Source organism: Pyxicephalus adspersus, chromosome 2 (assembly GCF_032062135.1).
Source record: "Pyxicephalus adspersus chromosome 2, UCB_Pads_2.0, whole genome shotgun sequence".
NCBI lineage: Eukaryota > Metazoa > Chordata > Amphibia > Anura > Pyxicephalidae > Pyxicephalus > Pyxicephalus adspersus.
In genome coordinates, this window is record NC_092859.1 from 108,021,514 (window position 1) to 108,038,518 (window position 17,005).

General features: G+C 39.1%; 1 protein-coding gene across 3 annotated transcripts in view; it reads right to left on the reverse strand.

Moving 5' to 3' along the window:
• Positions 1-17,005, reverse strand: part of MCM10 (minichromosome maintenance 10 replication initiation factor) — a 22,643-nt gene that overhangs the window by 4,887 nt on the left and 751 nt on the right. The window contains exons 2-17 of one of the 3 annotated variants that reach the window (XM_072401766.1): positions 15,222-15,350; positions 14,907-14,942; positions 13,550-13,852; positions 12,590-12,715; positions 11,733-11,876; positions 11,484-11,649; positions 11,033-11,198; positions 10,137-10,304; positions 9,503-9,619; positions 8,467-8,663; positions 5,088-5,188; positions 4,888-5,001; positions 4,670-4,787; positions 3,435-3,654; positions 1,812-1,953; positions 291-403 (exon numbers count right to left, since the gene is read on the reverse strand). In XM_072401766.1, coding sequence (XP_072257867.1) covers positions 291-403; positions 1,812-1,953; positions 3,435-3,654; positions 4,670-4,787; positions 4,888-5,001; positions 5,088-5,188; positions 8,467-8,663; positions 9,503-9,619; positions 10,137-10,304; positions 11,033-11,198; positions 11,484-11,649; positions 11,733-11,876; positions 12,590-12,715; positions 13,550-13,852; positions 14,907-14,922 — 2,211 coding nt within the window. In that variant the 5' untranslated portion in view covers positions 14,923-14,942; positions 15,222-15,350. Of the gene's footprint in view, positions 1-290; positions 404-1,811; positions 1,954-3,434; positions 3,655-4,669; positions 4,788-4,887; positions 5,002-5,087; positions 5,189-8,466; positions 8,664-9,502; positions 9,620-10,136; positions 10,305-11,032; positions 11,199-11,483; positions 11,650-11,732; positions 11,877-12,589; positions 12,716-13,549; positions 13,853-14,906; positions 14,943-15,034; positions 15,351-17,005 lie in introns of all 3 variants that reach the window. The other 2 variants (XM_072401765.1, XM_072401764.1) reach the window with 2 other exon arrangements.

Below are 17,005 nucleotides of genomic sequence, written 5' to 3' on the forward strand. Positions count from 1 at the left end.
CTTTTGGTACAGAAATCCAGACATCAGTGAAACGCCCAGGTGGGTAATAATAATAATATTAATAATAAGCACCTTCCAGTCTGACATTTCTGCTTTAAAAATAATGTCTCATACACCTCTCACTTAGAGGTTGAAGTATGATGGCAATATCAGAGTAGAGATTCAGGTTCAAACAAATGCTTATTCTTGACTGGGTCTCTAAAGCCCACTATGTCAAAGGAAATTGCAGTACACAGCGTTTCATAAACCCAAATATTTTAAAAACAAAATATTACATTCTAGTTATTTACCTCCTTCAGTACTCCCGTGTGCTTCGATTTGGCTTTTAAAATCTTCTGGAACTCCTCTGACTGTAAATAGGCAAGTTGTTCTTTGTGTCTCTTCATGGCTGGTTCTTCATCAGCTTTAGAAAGGAGTCCAAACTAGTCAGTACATTATTGTACATCATGCAACGTGTGCGATTCATGCTTTACTCCTTTTAGCATTTGTCAGCCAAGGATACAAACTACACATTACAATAAGGTAAAAAAAAGCTCAAAATAGTAACACACAGACCAGGACGCTAAAGTTTTGCCAAAAACCATTTTACAAACTTCTGAGTGGTAAAAGAATCCATTCAATGGGATTGAAAAGGAAAGAACTGTTAATAAAGATGGAAAAAATGACTGAGCAGCCCTTTCTTGACTAAGGCTATAAAAGGTGCTCCCAAGAAAAGGTGGGAAATAAAAACTTGTCAAGGAGAAAGCATTTATGAAACGTCCACGACCACTGCTACGTCTCCTTTTAATGGCCAGACATTGCTTGCAGCATCTACACTTGTGAAGAAGTAATTGCACTGTGTTGGGACCCTGCTGCTTGGGTATAATTTTAGTGTTGCATATGGCAGAACATTAGGAGCGCACCTGTACGCACGCCACAGTTTTGTCTGAAACCACTACAAGCAATTGAGAAAAATATGATGTCCATTTCACATAAAAAAAAAAAAAAAAGAAAATCTACCATGAAATACTGGTTTAGGCATAAGGCTTAGTCTACATTAGTCTAAAGGTTGACATTGCCATGCATTCCAATGGGCTAATCTACACCAGTACGTTTCCTTCAGGCACGTTTATGAGCTTTATCTATAACGTAGCTTGCAACATTTAAAAAATTAAAGCTCCAGGTTAATGCTGTTAAACACCCAAAAACGCGGGTAAACGCCACCATTGATTTCAATAGGGCGTGAAAACATGGCAAACATTTTCCACGCTAATAAAAGTGCATAAAAACCCATATAAATGCAAATTGCGCTTTGTAAAAAAAAGTCTGTGTAGACCTAGCCTAAGGGATAAAAAGACAGGTAAGCCTTGTAACAGAGAATATAAATAAAGTTAAAAAAATGAGGGGGAGTTCAAGACAAAAAGGGTTTAAAAGGACAAGAAAAAAAAAAAAAAAAAAAAAAAAAAGAATACATTGGAGATTTGCATAAAGTGTTATGTTATGACCTTTGACAAGGTGCCAGGAAAGGATCACATTAAACTATAACATCTACCAACACTAGATATCTACAGTAGTAGACGTGTAAAATCAAGTGTCTTGCTTAAGTATTGGGCTCACAGCTTGGAATCAACTTTTAGTGTTAAACTGCTATAATCAAGCCATTTACACTTTTAAAAGGTCTGCTAAATTATCACTAAAAATGAAAAAAAAAAAAATCCCATAGCTGTCCTGAGATAAGCACGGGTAGCTTTAATTAGAAGCTTCTGGAAAAATAAATATGCTTTTGGACAGACACTAACATAACTGCAAAACAGCCAGTTAGGGCAGATTACCTTCAGGTGACATGGAATCTCCATTTGCCCTTTCAACTACTTTATCAATGTCCAGTGGGCTGGAACGCTTTCGCTTGATGCCGTTAGGATCCTCTTTGGTGAGCATCTGTCCTTTGGCTTGCAATTTCCGGATAGCAGCAATCTGTAAAGAGAGAAAGTAATGTCCTAAATATGATTTATGTTGTACTAAATGAACCCCAATAATATTGTTTTATCTGGTTGACACCACATTACTCATTAAAAAGGCTAACTGAAGTACATTTCTCAGGCTTTATATATTGAAAGCCATTCTGAATAGAATTGCACAGCATAGCACCAACACACTTATTGAACACAGCAAATCAAAAGATGTTCTCCCCTTACATTCAGGTGCTTTGGGTGAGAAGATCTGTGTAATAAAGACTAGTTCCTGTGACAACTGGTAACACATCTAATCCATCGTTCTACACAGTATTACATGCAATGAGGGAGTACACTGGGGTTTCCTTTATGATATCCAGCACCCCACTGACATTTAGAAAACAAACATTGGGATTTTACTGGCATATATTATGAATCACCAAATTTAAATATTCTTTTGATATCATAATTTTTAAAAATAGCTTATCTTAAAACATTTCAAACAGTTCCTGATTTATAGTTCACATATATTAAACACCCAATAGCACAATACAGTAATCAATACATTACAAAATTCCTAAAAGCATTATGTTCTGTGTTGGTTATAACCATCTTCTCCATTGTTATGCGTTTCATTTCAATACAGAAAACTTCTTCAGAAGTTTTACAGGGTAAAACTGTTTTTGGATCCAGAGAGCAATCATAGCACCAATGGTATTCACAAAATAAGTGCCTCATATGTGAAATTCATGGCCAGGATAAATCATATCAAGAGAGGAATTGCTCATATGCACCCACCTGTGTTTCACTCCCCACGAGGAACCAACTATTTTGAATGCCTCCTACTTTTTGGCATTGATATTTCCATGGCTATGTGACCAAACATGGGATAAATAATGTTGAATAATATATCAAGGCTTCTCCTGATGAAGCCGTTTGTTCAAAACACGTAGAGGAACACATCAATTTTTAACTATGTACATTTGGTCACTACTGTATATGTTATTTGTGTATGTTTAATGATTTCTTTTTGATGTTTCATTAATTAAAAAAAATATGATTTTATGGTTTGTGCCTGAAAGTCCCATTAGGTTTTTTTTGGTAAAAAAAACTGCCCAAGGCTCAGTGGGAAACATGACACACCGACACTTTGCTCATACCCGCACGTCTGGCCACCATTATACATGCCTTCAAAAGTCATGTCTTGATGCCAAATACCACAGGATATTTGAACAAGGGGGACTTACACAATATTGGGCTGGTGGTTTTAATGTTTCAGCTGAAAAAAAATAAATATCAGGCTAAAGGGGAATTAAGTACACCCACTTTCAATTGCAATTTTTTATGTATTGTAAACAAAAAAAAAAAATACATTGCTAGAAAATATAAGTGGACCAGCAAACATCCCCTTTTACTAGATTTTGGTTTCCATAGATATAACACTTTGAACAACAATGAATATACCAAGAATGCGTACATTTTGTACTTTAAACTACAGTATACCTTTTTTGCTTCAGCTGAAGCATTAAGTTTGCTGGCAGATGGAGGAGACACATCAAAGAAGAGGATATCATCTCCCTCATTAAAGCCACGACCTAACATTGGAGTTGACGTCCTCTGGGCTTTGGGGAACACTGCAGCTTGCTTTGGAGACTGAAATATTGCTTGAATAACACTTGAGGTTGAACTAGACTGTTCCGTTTTACTTGTGCTGTCAAGAAACCTAACAAAATCAAAATTAAATGGGTCAACAACACTTACTTGCCAATTAGTGATTTTTGTGCTCTAGGTCAGTGGTCCAGACTCCGGACCGTGTATGCGTGGGGAGCCGTATGTCGCTCAAAGGGGAAGAAACTTCTCCCAAAGTGACACCAAGATGCCAGAACCCACCCACTCTCTCATCACAGGTCTGAGCCTGGGAGAATGGGCAGGTTGTGTCCAGAGACACAACCCACCCACCACACGGAGCCTGTGATGTCTCTGGGAGACAGGGTCGTCGGCTCTGGCCGGTGCGTCCTCCCCCAAAAACGGGGAGCCCTCTCCTGATCCCGCTAGTGGGTGCACCAGAGAGCCAGAGCCGTGGCCCACCAGTCAGACAGCCTAGTGGGCCGCGGACCGGGGGTTGGGGACCTCTGCTCCAGTCAAAGCATCTTCAGATAAACACTTGATATTTTTGATCATATATTTAAGTACCACATTTTCCGGCGACCCCCCACTCTAACCAATCAATTGGGGGTCGTGTTATACGCCCAGTATTGTACTGTTCCTTCTGCCTGTCAGATCTCACTATTGTGCGAGAACTGAGAGGCAGAAGGAACAGTACAGTACTAGTTCTAGGGAATGAATGGGCATGTTCTATCCAGGCTCTCCTCTTGGGGAGCCTATCCAGGCTCATGTCCTCCTGTGCAGGCTCGCACAGGAGGACTCGCGGGGACACCGGACAAGCTGCAGGTAAGTACCGGTACCTGGCATATAAGACGACCCCTGGCTTTGGCACAGATTTTTCGGGGTTAAAAAGTCGTCTTATACGCCGGAAAATACGGTATATACCATACATGCCAGTTTAATATTTGCTTTTTTAAGCAGCCATTTATATTGGAGGTTAAAAATGTACAACTTTCAGGATAAATTGATACGAAAGTTTAGGTTTAGTGTAACAAAGCACAAACACCTTCCACTATATGGATAGGGTGTAGTAATGGGAACTACAAAAACTATGAAGTGGCCTTAAAAATAACCTTTTCTGGATCTCCTCTGATCTCTTCTTTCTTGCATCCAACAACATTTGTTTCTGCTGTTTCAAAAGTTCTGAAGCGGAAAGAGACTGAACCAAGGATCCTGGTTTAGCAGTGGTTGCTTTTAAAAAAAAAAAAAAAAAAAAAAAGGTAAATTGAAAAAAATGTTTTGAATGCAAAGTAACATTACTACTGAATACCTAATGTATAATGTTTCGTACCTTGTGATTTCATGCCTGACAAATGCCTATTCAGATTTAATGCTCCTGGAGTTGGCATGGTTAAAAGCTCCTTGAACTCCTCTGAACATGGTACAGCGTTTTTTTTTGCAGCAGCTGCAGAGCAAAAGCAAGTAATTCTAGACACTGTATGTTGTATTGGAAATATTCATTAGAAGACACATAAAAGAAAATTTATATACCCATTTTTTGTTTTGCTTCCAATGCTATGGCATCTGCTCCTTTAACAACCATTTTGGATAGAGTTGTTTGGACGGTCTTCTTAGGTGCTGCCGCTGCTGCACTGTAATAAAAATATGCATAAATGAATGTTTATATATCAATGTATTATTCAAAGTAATTTACTTCCATACATTTAGGTTGTATGTCCACTCAAAAACCATTTTTCAATTTTGTGCAAGGAAGAATTAGGCCCCAATGAGGTTATTTTTGCTGTCCTCACACCACCATTTGGATTCCCTCACACATTCAATCCAAAGGGGACTAAAAATTAGAGAAAATCCATCCAGATGATCTAAACGGTCGTCTCAGAATGTCCCCCATTGGAAGCCTTTTTTTTTTCTCCCTATTGCTCTAATGACAACAAATAATGACTTGCCTTCATTTCCTGTCTCGGTCACAATGTCACAATTTTTTGTCCCCCTACCAGGAACACAACAATTAACACAGAGCCTAAAGTTTATTTCAGACAATATGCACAGAATAAATGCAGCCAATTAATTTGGTTAACTGCAGTGAAGTAGAGCACCTTGCTTGGTGATGTATATGTGTTGGTAAGACGCATTATGGTGTCCTTATGAACATCACTGCTGTGCACCAACACACATTTGAGCATTGGGAAAAACACCTTATTTTAATATGGTTAAAAAATACTCCCCCTGCCGCTCTCTCCGCTCCTCTAATGACCTACTAATGACTTCCTCACTCATAACCTCATCACACGCATGGTTACAAGACTTCTCTAGAGCTGCTCCAACTCTCTGGAATGGTCTTCCTCGTCCTATTCGGCTTGCTCCTACTTTCTGCTCATTTAAAAGAGCGCTCAAAACCCATTTTTTCAAACTTGCCTACCTGTCTTCTGTCAATTGAAACCACCACTACTTCCCACACTACATATCGCCCATCCTAATGTGTGTGAAATTCCCTCACCTACTAGATTGTAAGCTCTTCGGGGCAGGGTCCTCTCCTCCTGTATCACTGTCTGTATTAGTCTGTCATTTGCAATCCCTATTTAATGTACAGCGCTGCGTAAAATGTTGGCGCTATATAAATCCTGTTTAATAATAATAATAATAATATCAATACTAAAAAGGCTGGCATTAGAAGGACTTAAAGTGCACCTAAACTCAGAATTTTCACTTTACATAAAAGGGTAGACAACCCTTTTAAAGTAAAGTAAAATTTCTGTATTTTTTTTTTTTTTTAATGCAATGCCCTTTTTTTAAAAAAAAAAAAAAAAAAGAAGGATGCAGAACCGCCCCCTAACTCTTAGGCAGTCGAGTGTAATTGGGAGCACAAAGCCTCCTGGGATACCTATGTCATGCATCAGGGGAGGCTCCTGGGCGCTCTTTCTGGGCATGCCTGAGCATTGCGCAGAAGGAGCCTTTTTGTGCAAAGAGAAAAATTTGCTGATCTCACGCATGCACAGTGAGATCGTCAAATTTTTTTTTCATCCTACATCACCCGATCTTGCGCATGGGTTGGGTGACAAAGGATGAAGAACCCGGAAGAGAAGACAAAGATGGAGGCGCCTCGAGCGTTGGCTCAGGGACGACACGGGACCCGATGCAGGACACCCCCGGAGTGATCAGACTGTCCTGCAGGATTTAAGGTAAGTGTATTTTTTTTTTTTGAGTTTGGTTACTCCTTAAAATCCCCCTGGTATAACAGAAGATACTCATTGATCCAGATGAATGTGCCCTTACCAAATGTGGTAGAGCCCGATTCATAAGACTAAATGCTTAAACAATGGCCTGTCTAGGCTGCCTATAGATGATAGCTTGTGATACTGCAGTACCCTTATGGCTCATTAGGGATAACAAAAATTATACTCTCACAACACAAACCACATCCAGCAAATATTACTGCAAAAACAGGCAAGAAAGAATGAATGTCAAATGTGAAGTAAAAAGCAGAAACTACTTAAGAAGGAAGCTGTGGCCTTAATACCACTTTGTCTTTATGCAAAACCAAGAAGGGCCAAACAGTTCAAACATTCCCCTTGTAAAAGTGTATGCAACAAAAAAAAAAAAAAAATTACCTCATTAGTGAGCATAGAAAGTCATTTCTCTTATGGGTTTAAACAGAAGTTCCCAGTGGGATTGCAGAGCCAAGTTTACATCCAAAGGATTCATAGGGCAACGAATGGGAAGAACAACACTGGAAACTACATATACAAAAATCTTACTTGAGAGGCCAGTGGGCCCTGAAACAAAATGAAAAGGGCAGAAGTGTGGTGGTTGGTTCTAAGAGCCAAGGCTCTGGTAAAAAGAGAAAGCAAGGATTTGTGTCACAAAGAAACTGGTGGTGAAAAGTGGAATATCTGGGATGCGTTACAGTGAAAGTGTGTTTCCTATGTCTGATGATGCATTAAGTAGCCAATTTAGGAACGTCCAGCTTTGAAAACTTGGGCTTCAAGTCTCGAGCAATAAGGATTACCACATTTGTTCCATCTTGATCCTATATAACATAGGGTGACAGATACAGAAATAGCTCAATGTATGAGGCAGAATCTAAAGTACTTACAGAACAGCTGGTAGCAGATGGGGGTTGAATGAGCAGAAGTGACCAAGTCACATTAGGCAGCAGAACTAATTAAGGGTCAAAGTTTAGCCATTGCAAGCAGAAGCTCCTGATGCTCTGCTTTACTGGCCCACTCATTCAAAGTGGAAGCGCATGTACAGCTCAGCGTTGTTTGCCAGGATACCCATGACATCTTGGATTCCCCTGCAGCTGGTGCCTGAGAAGGGGAGTTACGTCATTCAGGCCAATCAAAAAAGCTTAAGATCGGAATAAGGAAGAGAAGGTAGAAAAAGATGGCTGCACCCATGGACCAATGGGGATAGGCAAGTATAACCTGGGTTTAGTTCTGCTTTAAAGGAGTCAGGAAAAGCACATTTCCATAACTGTAGACTTGGAAAGCACTCTGTGGGAAATTTGTACTACTACCCATTTTCCTCAAAGGACAGTGAAGGAAAAAAAAATCAATTTAAACTTAACTTGTATAGAGTTGATTTTTCCCATGCTCATATTGTCATGGATCTCCGCTGAAAAAAAAAAATGTAATCTCCGGGTATGGGGTAAGCAGGAACACTCCCCTTCTCTACTTTTAAGGTTTCTGGTGCCCAAGAGACTAAGAGAACCCTATACAAATACCTAAAAAGAACCAAAGGTATCCACGGCCGCTATAAATTGTGGAATACTAATATAAAGAACTAACATTATGAAAACTTCAATTCTTCAGTTTACCTAAATTTGATAGGCACTAATACTTATGTTTTTCAGTAAGTTTAACTACTCCATTTGATAATCCACTTTCAAATCCAAGGTCTGTCTACTTACATTGAAGCTGCATATGCCATAGATGACACTCCACCATAATGAAAGCCACCCTGGCACAGTCTCTCTTTCAGGCTGTTTCCTCCCCTTGCCATTTTCTTAGGTGCATGTCCAGAATAGCTGGATTGCAAGTCTGCCCGTTTGGCGCTGACCTTCTTGTACTGAGCTTGTACGTGATACTGACAGAACTCACAGTCATTCTAAATAAAGAAAAACAACATGTTTCAGAGATCATTGAAGTGAACATGTCTAAAAACAGTACCACCATGTAGCGTTTGTGCAGCAACAGAATACTGAAGACTGCACGAGGCAACTAGCCATAGCAAGTCTGGATATATGTTTTGATTTGTACTCCACCTTCCCACCCTTAAAATTCACTTAGTTTTGATTAACATACTACTTATTAAATAATTGACGTCTGTAACAATAATAAAATACTTTTTGGGGTTAGTTTTAAACTTTTCTCCTGCTAGTTTAGGGTCATGCTCTAATGTTCTTGATAATGATAAAAGTAATGACCTGAATCTCATTCACTTCATGTACTTACAAGTTTAAATAGTGTCACTTATTTCCCAGAGGGTGAAATATTAAGTTCCCCCAAATCTTTCCAGAGGTGTACCTATTAGACTGTTTATTATTTTTGTTGCTCATGACTTATTCTAACCCAATGTCTTTTTGTAGGTGGGATCTTCAGAACCATTTCAGCTAAAAGTGTACATGGAATCCTAGAATTCTGCTTCCCATGCCACGCTATTAGCACATTTACATAATTTTAAATGGGCATTATGAACTGACATTACATATAAACATTAAATTTGATGTTTAAAGGTGAAAATTTGCATTCAAAACAAAAACTAAACATTTTGGACTAGAAAAAGGTACATTAAACTCCGATACTAAATGAAAGTCTGGTATAAAGGGCACAGGATAGACTACAATAGTGAAAACCCTTCAGTCATGAAGTGTTTAAAGGACAACCTCCCAAGATTCGGGAACTAAATACAAAGAGTGGCGCAAAGAGAGCAGATGGGTAACCTACCAAATTGACCATTTGTGTGCAGGGTTCACCATTCTTCTTACGAGCTTTACATGTTCCCAGATCCACTGCTTCTCCCATTAACAAGATCTTCTGTGGATTGTCAACAGACAGACACACCTGTGATGAAAAAGTGGAGATGCTTACAATGCACAAAATAAAAACTTCAATTCTGATCACATGCTAAAATGTACTTAAGTGAATTAAATAGATACCAAATATAAAAGCCTTGTAAATGAATGGGCCTGAGAAACCTCGAAAAACTACAGTACTCATTTTTCCCATAAGCGACAAAATCAAAAATATTCATTTCTTATGATTTATTAAAAAAATGTATATATGTATACATATATATATGTTGAATATGATTGAGCTAAGGGGACAAAATTGTGAACGTACGTTGAAGTTGCCAAAGAACAACAACATTACTGGTTGGAAGTGAAATATACTGTTGATAAGTTCAGCGTTGACTATTTCAGTATTTCAGAATTTAATAAAGTACATGCCGGGAAAGAAAGGGGAAAATACCCCACAACATTGTCCCAAAATTGTAGGTGCTGCTGTATATATCATAAAAGACCAATGGAGGTTAGATATTAATGAACACACATGGTTTTTAAAGTTTGATGAAACTTACCTCATCTGAACCCTCTTTAGGTTTCATGGGATTAGCATTTAAAATACCAATGACCATTCCCTGATCTGTTTTCCAGTGCTCTTTGTGTACATCACCAAACAAGAACAGGGATACACATGTATCAAAATTTTTCAGGTCATTTAGTCGCCAAATACTAAAGGTTTTGCCCTAAGAAAAAAAAAGTAGCAAGTCATTTACTTTCCGTTACACAATTACAAACACTTCAATGCACACATTTACTGGAATTAATTGAGGGTTGGCAACCAACAACCTAGAATACAGCAAGAAGACGTCTGTTTATAGCTCCACATGTATACAATACAGGCTAATAAATGAATGAATATAAACAAAGGGTGGGCAAACTTTTTTACCCAGGGGCCACAATCTGACTGAACGTGACGTCATGATGGCATAACCCTGCCCACTCTCTAATCACAGATCTGAGCCTGCGATGGGAGAGTGGGCGGGTTGTTCCGCCCACTTCCCTGAGCCTGGGATTGGAATGGGGGACATGGTCCGTGGCTCTGGCCGGTGCTCAGAGGGACACCGGCCAGAGCGACGGACCGTGGCCCGTTTTATTCTCTCTCCTTCATCGGAGTTGCTGAAGTACAGAGAGGTTTCAACGGGCCAGATAAAATTAAAATTAAAGTTAATTTCCAGTAAAGAAAAAAAAAAAAAAAAAAAAACTCCTACAAACTAGCATTGGCATATTGAAAGATAATTACCTTTACTGTATTAAGGAGCAAAAAAAGTTGGATGGAAACACAAAATGCAGTCTACCTGGTATTACATACTACAGGGACAATGCATATAATGTGCAAAACATGACTAGAAAACTACAAACATAAGACAATCATATCTTACTAAAATTGTATTTAAGCAAACAGTTATCTTACATTATTAGAGCTCTGAGGTGTGACCTTCTTGATGATTACACCAAACGTAACCCAGTCTTGGTCCTCCAGCTTTTCTGTTGCAATTTTGTTCTGTAATTGGAAGAGTCTGATCATTTTTCTCCCGCTCATTTTTCTCTCCATTTCAACAGATGACACCCGGGGTTTCCTAAATGCATTGAAGAAACATCATCACTTAAGAGAAAAAGAAAACACACAACTCTAAACAATAAAATTGGCTTTCAATGATGCCTAGCAATTCCCAGGATAGTGTAGCCAATATTTCCATTCTCTAATGAACAGTGACCAGGTATTTGTCACATAAGGGCGTCAGATAGGCCTAGCCGAAAGGCAGGACATGTAAAATCATCGTAAAGTATAGAATTACTGCTCACACAGAAAGAGTATTTACTAAAAGGAACAGAAAATGCTTATTCTGTATTCCGATTTATACCTGAGTCGTAGTCCAGAGAATTTTTCAACAGACACCTGCTGACTGGAAGAGGGTTTACTAGGAGCAGGCTGGGGTGAGGTTAGTGCTGCAGAGTTCGATTTACTAACAGATTGGCCAGCCTGAGATACCAAATTTGGAATTTTCTTTTGTGGAGGACTTTTATTCTCTGTAATATATAAAGAACAATGCTTAAAAACAAATAAAAGAATTCTGGAAAGAAATGATTCAAAGTTATAGATTTTTTGTTACCTGACATCGAAAGCTTTCTTTTAGCAGCTTCCTGAGGTTTCACAGTTGAGGTAGATGGGCTGACAAGTTTAGCAGCAAACAAACTGGACCCTTGCATAGGTTTAACATTCCTTTCCTTTAAAGGACTGCATTGTGATTTTGGTGCTGCAAAAGTTTTCAGAAATAATTTCATATGACATTAACTAGACATCAACATTTACATGTATACCAATTAAGGCAAAACTCACATGACCCAAAACAAATCACAACTATTTGTTATAGTATATAAAGAAAAATTTATGCAACCCTTTCATCTCACTTAAATCCTGCTCCTCTCACACTTTAGTACTAGTATACAGTCGAACCCTGGTTATCTGATAACATGCAACCGACAGCTGCGCTTTCTTGATTACTCCTGCAGCACTAGCTCCGCTTCGCGATTGGCTGAGGAAGGGGAAACCCTGACGGCTGCTCAAGTGTCATCAGGGTTTCCCTTTTCTCAGCTATTCAGGACTAGAGGTGAATGAGGACAAGTCTCCCTATTCGAGTCTAGTGCTGAATGGCTGAAAAATAGAAACCTCAGTTAACAGGAAACTACAGTTATTGCAACTGGTCATTCTGTGTGGGTGCCGGATAACCAAGGTTCTACTGCATTATTTATTAGGTTTGTACCATGCATGTGCGATAGATAGTAATGCATTAAACATTTCTAATGGGAATTCAGTTCTAAAGTCTCTGTTTAGCACAAAAAGTCAACATATTTTGCTATAAATTGTACAACAGACATAAAGATCAAAACTCAGCAGTAATACAGTATTTAGTTTTCTGCCCCTTTTACCACATCACAATAGGAAGTTAAACAGCACAATTTAAATTACCTGCTATCCTTTTGGTGTTGGCAGGCGATTTCAGAGGCAATGCAGTGCTGGGTGACTGAGCGATTCCAGTTTGCTGAAGTTGATCCTGTAACTTCTTCATCTGCTCCTGCATCTTCTGCAGTTCCTCTAACAGAGAGATGTATGTCACAAGTCACTACATGTAAGGTTAGAACTGCCCACATCTTGACCTAAGACAAGCTTCCACCTAATATGATTGTTGCATACAGACAAACATTCTATTGTCAGAAAGCAGTAAACACAGTATGTTTCTTAGAATTTGGGAAAAAATTAATGCATATAGGCATTAAAAAAACTGCCAGTGGTAATCCCTAAATAGGGATCCGGTATTAGGTTATTCTACAGAAGAGCTTGGACAGATCATACGTTTTGAGGATAATTTGTATATGAGGTAAAACCCATTACTGGCTGACCTAAGCTAATGAAGTATTAAATAAATCTGCTTTACACATTCATTATGTCACAGCAAGCTGACATATTGAATCTTTAACCTACTAACCAACACCTGGAGGCCTAGCTCACCATTATTACCTGCTAAACAAAAATTCTGGGGCGACTACCATATATATATTATGTATAAAAAAATAAAAGTTGCATATATAAACTAAGTGCTACAGAAGTTTTCCCTGTGTTTGTGTGGGTTTCCTCCCACATTCCAAAAACATGAAGTTAGGTTAATTGTCTTCAACCCAAAATTAACCTTAGACTTTGATAATGACATATTACTATGGTAGTGACATTGGATTTTGAGCACCTTTGAGGGACAGCTAGTGACATGACTATGTAAAGCTCTGCGTAATATGATGGCCCTATGTAAATAGTGTATAATAATAATAATAATAATAATAATAATATACACACACACACATTTTGGTGGGAGATATGCACGCTAGAAAGACTTGAAGTGGAATTGTTTTAAGATGATCTGTGGGTAAAACCTACCTTCCAGTTCCCTTTTAGATTTTTCCTGAGTGGGTGAAGGGGATTGCGTGTTGTTTGGAATAGCAGGTTTATCATCTTCAAGATCGTCAATATCACCAAACAGTGTATCAAAATTTTCTTTGACCTCAATGCCCTGTTCTTCACCTGCACTGTCACTTTCATGATAAGACCCTTCTTCATCGCCATCAAATAATTCATCATAGGCATCAGGCTCGTTTGAAGCATCAGAAAAGTGCGACCCGCTGTTTTCAGCGGCTTCATTCTCCTCCAGCAGGGAAGTCAAAAGCTCCAAGTCTGCGTTATCTGGTGAGATGCACAGAGAGAATAAACAGAACTGCCAGTGTGATCATTATGCTGTAAAACAATTAGAAGTACCCGATAAAAGTAATCAGCCATGGTCTTAGCTATATCATCCGATTGCTTTTCTTATGAAAGTGAAACACAATGCAAGGTTTCACTGAACAAAGCTGCCTACATTTCCAAAAATAAATATGCCTGTATATTGTGTCAAGATGAATGGTCTTCAAATTATTTTTTCATTTAAAAGTATGGCCAAGCCTAAATGGTCCAGTAAGCATCCAAGTTAATTTCAAGACTCTATTGACTACCTGGATAAGTCATTCACTACATAGCCATGACAGTTCTAGAGTAATTAAAGAATTCTCTTTACATATGTAATTATTAGCTGTAGTGTATTGGCAGCAATAATGCATTAAGTGCAGCACTGTGCCATCAAGAATAGTAATAGAAAGTTTTGGGACACTTTTTCGCAAATGTGCGATCAAACTATTAATTGCCCACAATAGTCACTTTAAAACCATTCTAGCATCAGATGTAAGAACAAAATGAACATGGGGGAGAAGCAGAGCTTTTTATCAGGCAGTTCCAAACACCTTTCAAACTTTTTCATATATCTTTTTGATTAGAGTAGCCGTTAATATAGTTATGGACCATGAATGAGAAGAAATTGGAGATACCCACTAATCTAGAAAAACTGAAGTTGGTAGATGCATACCAGGGTGCCCTGCATTGTGGAACATTTTGTGACTGTTCATGTAGGTATTTTTTATTTGCCATTTGTCAATTTAAATGTCTAAAACCAAACTGATGTGGTTCATTCCACAGCTTCTAATTGAAACCAACAAGTTTGGGGGGACCAGGACTCTCCAACGTTGCCAATCCCAAATGTTTATTTGTACAAGAAGCAAGTCTGCAGGCACTAGTCTCACAGCTCAGGACAGGTTAATTAAACAGAAAATTCATTTCAACACTCTTCCAAAAATAAACAATAGGCTAAATCATCGCACAAATTACACTGCATCAATCCATGATGCATTAACAAATAAAGATAGCTCACCTTCCATTATTTCCATTACTCCACCAAATGTGATGCCTAAAAAAAGAAAAGAAATGAATAGGTAATTGGGAATGCAGAAATCATACATACCATGTACACTGAGGTATAGATTTTTATTTTTTTTTTACCTGAAAATGACAAATCTATCTGTTTATACTCCAAGTCACACCCGTGTCCATATAATGTGTGTAACAAACACTCTTGCGGACATGAGGACACAGTGGCATCCACTGGTGGCCAACAACCGTGCACATAGGATCATTTTAAGTGGAACTAAAGTTAAAAAAATAATAAAAAAAGATATATCACACTTACTTTCACAGATCCCTCGATCTCTTCAGAGCAGTCATCACACTGCACTTTTCTAGTTTCTTCCTTCATCTTGGAAAAGTGGCGGGAGCCGCCATCTTCTTCCTTTTTCTGCCTAGGTCACCCGATCTCACGCTGCACAGACAATGGATCGGATGACGTATGCAGTTGTATTTATAAAAAAAAAAAAAGTGAGCACACATGTGCAGTGAGATCAGCAACTGCGCATGCGTGAGATAGGCATCTCTTTCCCCTTGGTGGAAAAATGCCTTCTGCGCATGTCCAATATCAGGCCATGCACAAAAGGAGCAGCCAGAGCCTCCCAGGATGCATGACGTAGGTATCCCGGGAGGCTCTGTCCTCCCATTAAAGTGGAAGTAAACCCAAAACAAAACAAAAACACTTACCTTGAATGCCGCACAGCAGTCTATTCGTCAGGGGTTTCTTCCATCTGGTCTCTTTCAGGTCTTTTTTCCTGCGTCAGCCGATCTTACACTGCGCAGACGCAAAATCAGGTGACGTAGTTTGGGGAAAACAATTGCTTGTGTGAGATTGGCAATTATTTTCTATCGATGAAAGGGCTATAAAAGCCTCCTGGGATGCGTGACGTAGGTATTCCAGGAGGCTTTGCGTTCCCATTCAAAAATAAAAAAAAAAATAAATAAAAAAACACAGAATTTTTACATTACATAAAAGGGTTGTCTAACCTTTTAATGTAAACTGAAAATTTCTGAGTTTAGGTAAGTCTTGATCGCTGTTTAGATGAACTCTGTCTAGAATATTGTGCTAATACAAGAACTCACTTCTAGTAGTATTAAATACTACATGCTACACAATTGCCAAAAAAAAAAACTCTATTTCTCTGGTTTTCTTCCAGGAGTAGGAATTATTTAGCCTCGATTGGCAAAGAAATCCACGATCACAGCAAGAAGTATCACTGAGAATGCTTTACCCTTGGTTGGCACTGATATTCATGAACACACCGAGAAGCAGGAGTGGGAATTAATTACTATAGCCTGCCATAGAAGCCAATGATCACCCCAAGGGGCAGAACTGGGGATCCTTTACCCTTGGTTGGCACCAATATTTATGAATGTACCAAGGGGAAGGACTGGGGATATTTTACCCTTGGTTGGCACAGATATCTATGAACGTACCAAGGGGCAGGTCTGGGGATCATTTACCATCGGTTGGCACCGATGTCTATGAATGTACTAAGGGGAAAGACTGGGGATCTTTTATCCTTGGTTGGCACCAATATCTATGAACATACCAAGGGGCAGGGCTGGGGATACCCATGGATGGCACCGATATCTCTAAACATACCAATGGGCAGGGCTGGGGATACCCTTTTACCCTTGGTTGGCACCGATATCTATGAACGTACCGAGGGGCAGGGCTGGGGACACCCTTTTACCCTCAGTTGGCACCAGTATCTATGAACATAAAAAAGGGGCAGGGCTGGGGATACCCTTTTAGCCTTGGATGGCACCAATATCCATGAACATACCAAGGGGAAGGGCTGGGGATACCCTTTTAGCCTTTATTGGCACAGATATCTATGAACGTACCAATGGGCAGGGCTGCAGATTTTTTTACTCTTGGTTGGTACCGATATTCATGAATGTACTAAGAGGCAGGGCTTGGGATCTTATACCCTTAGATGGCAATAATATCCATGAACGTACCAAGGGGCAGGGCTGGGGATCTTTTACCCTCGGTTGGCAGCGATATCTATGAATGTACCAAGGGGCAGGGCTGGGGATACCCTTTTACCCTCGGTTGGCAGC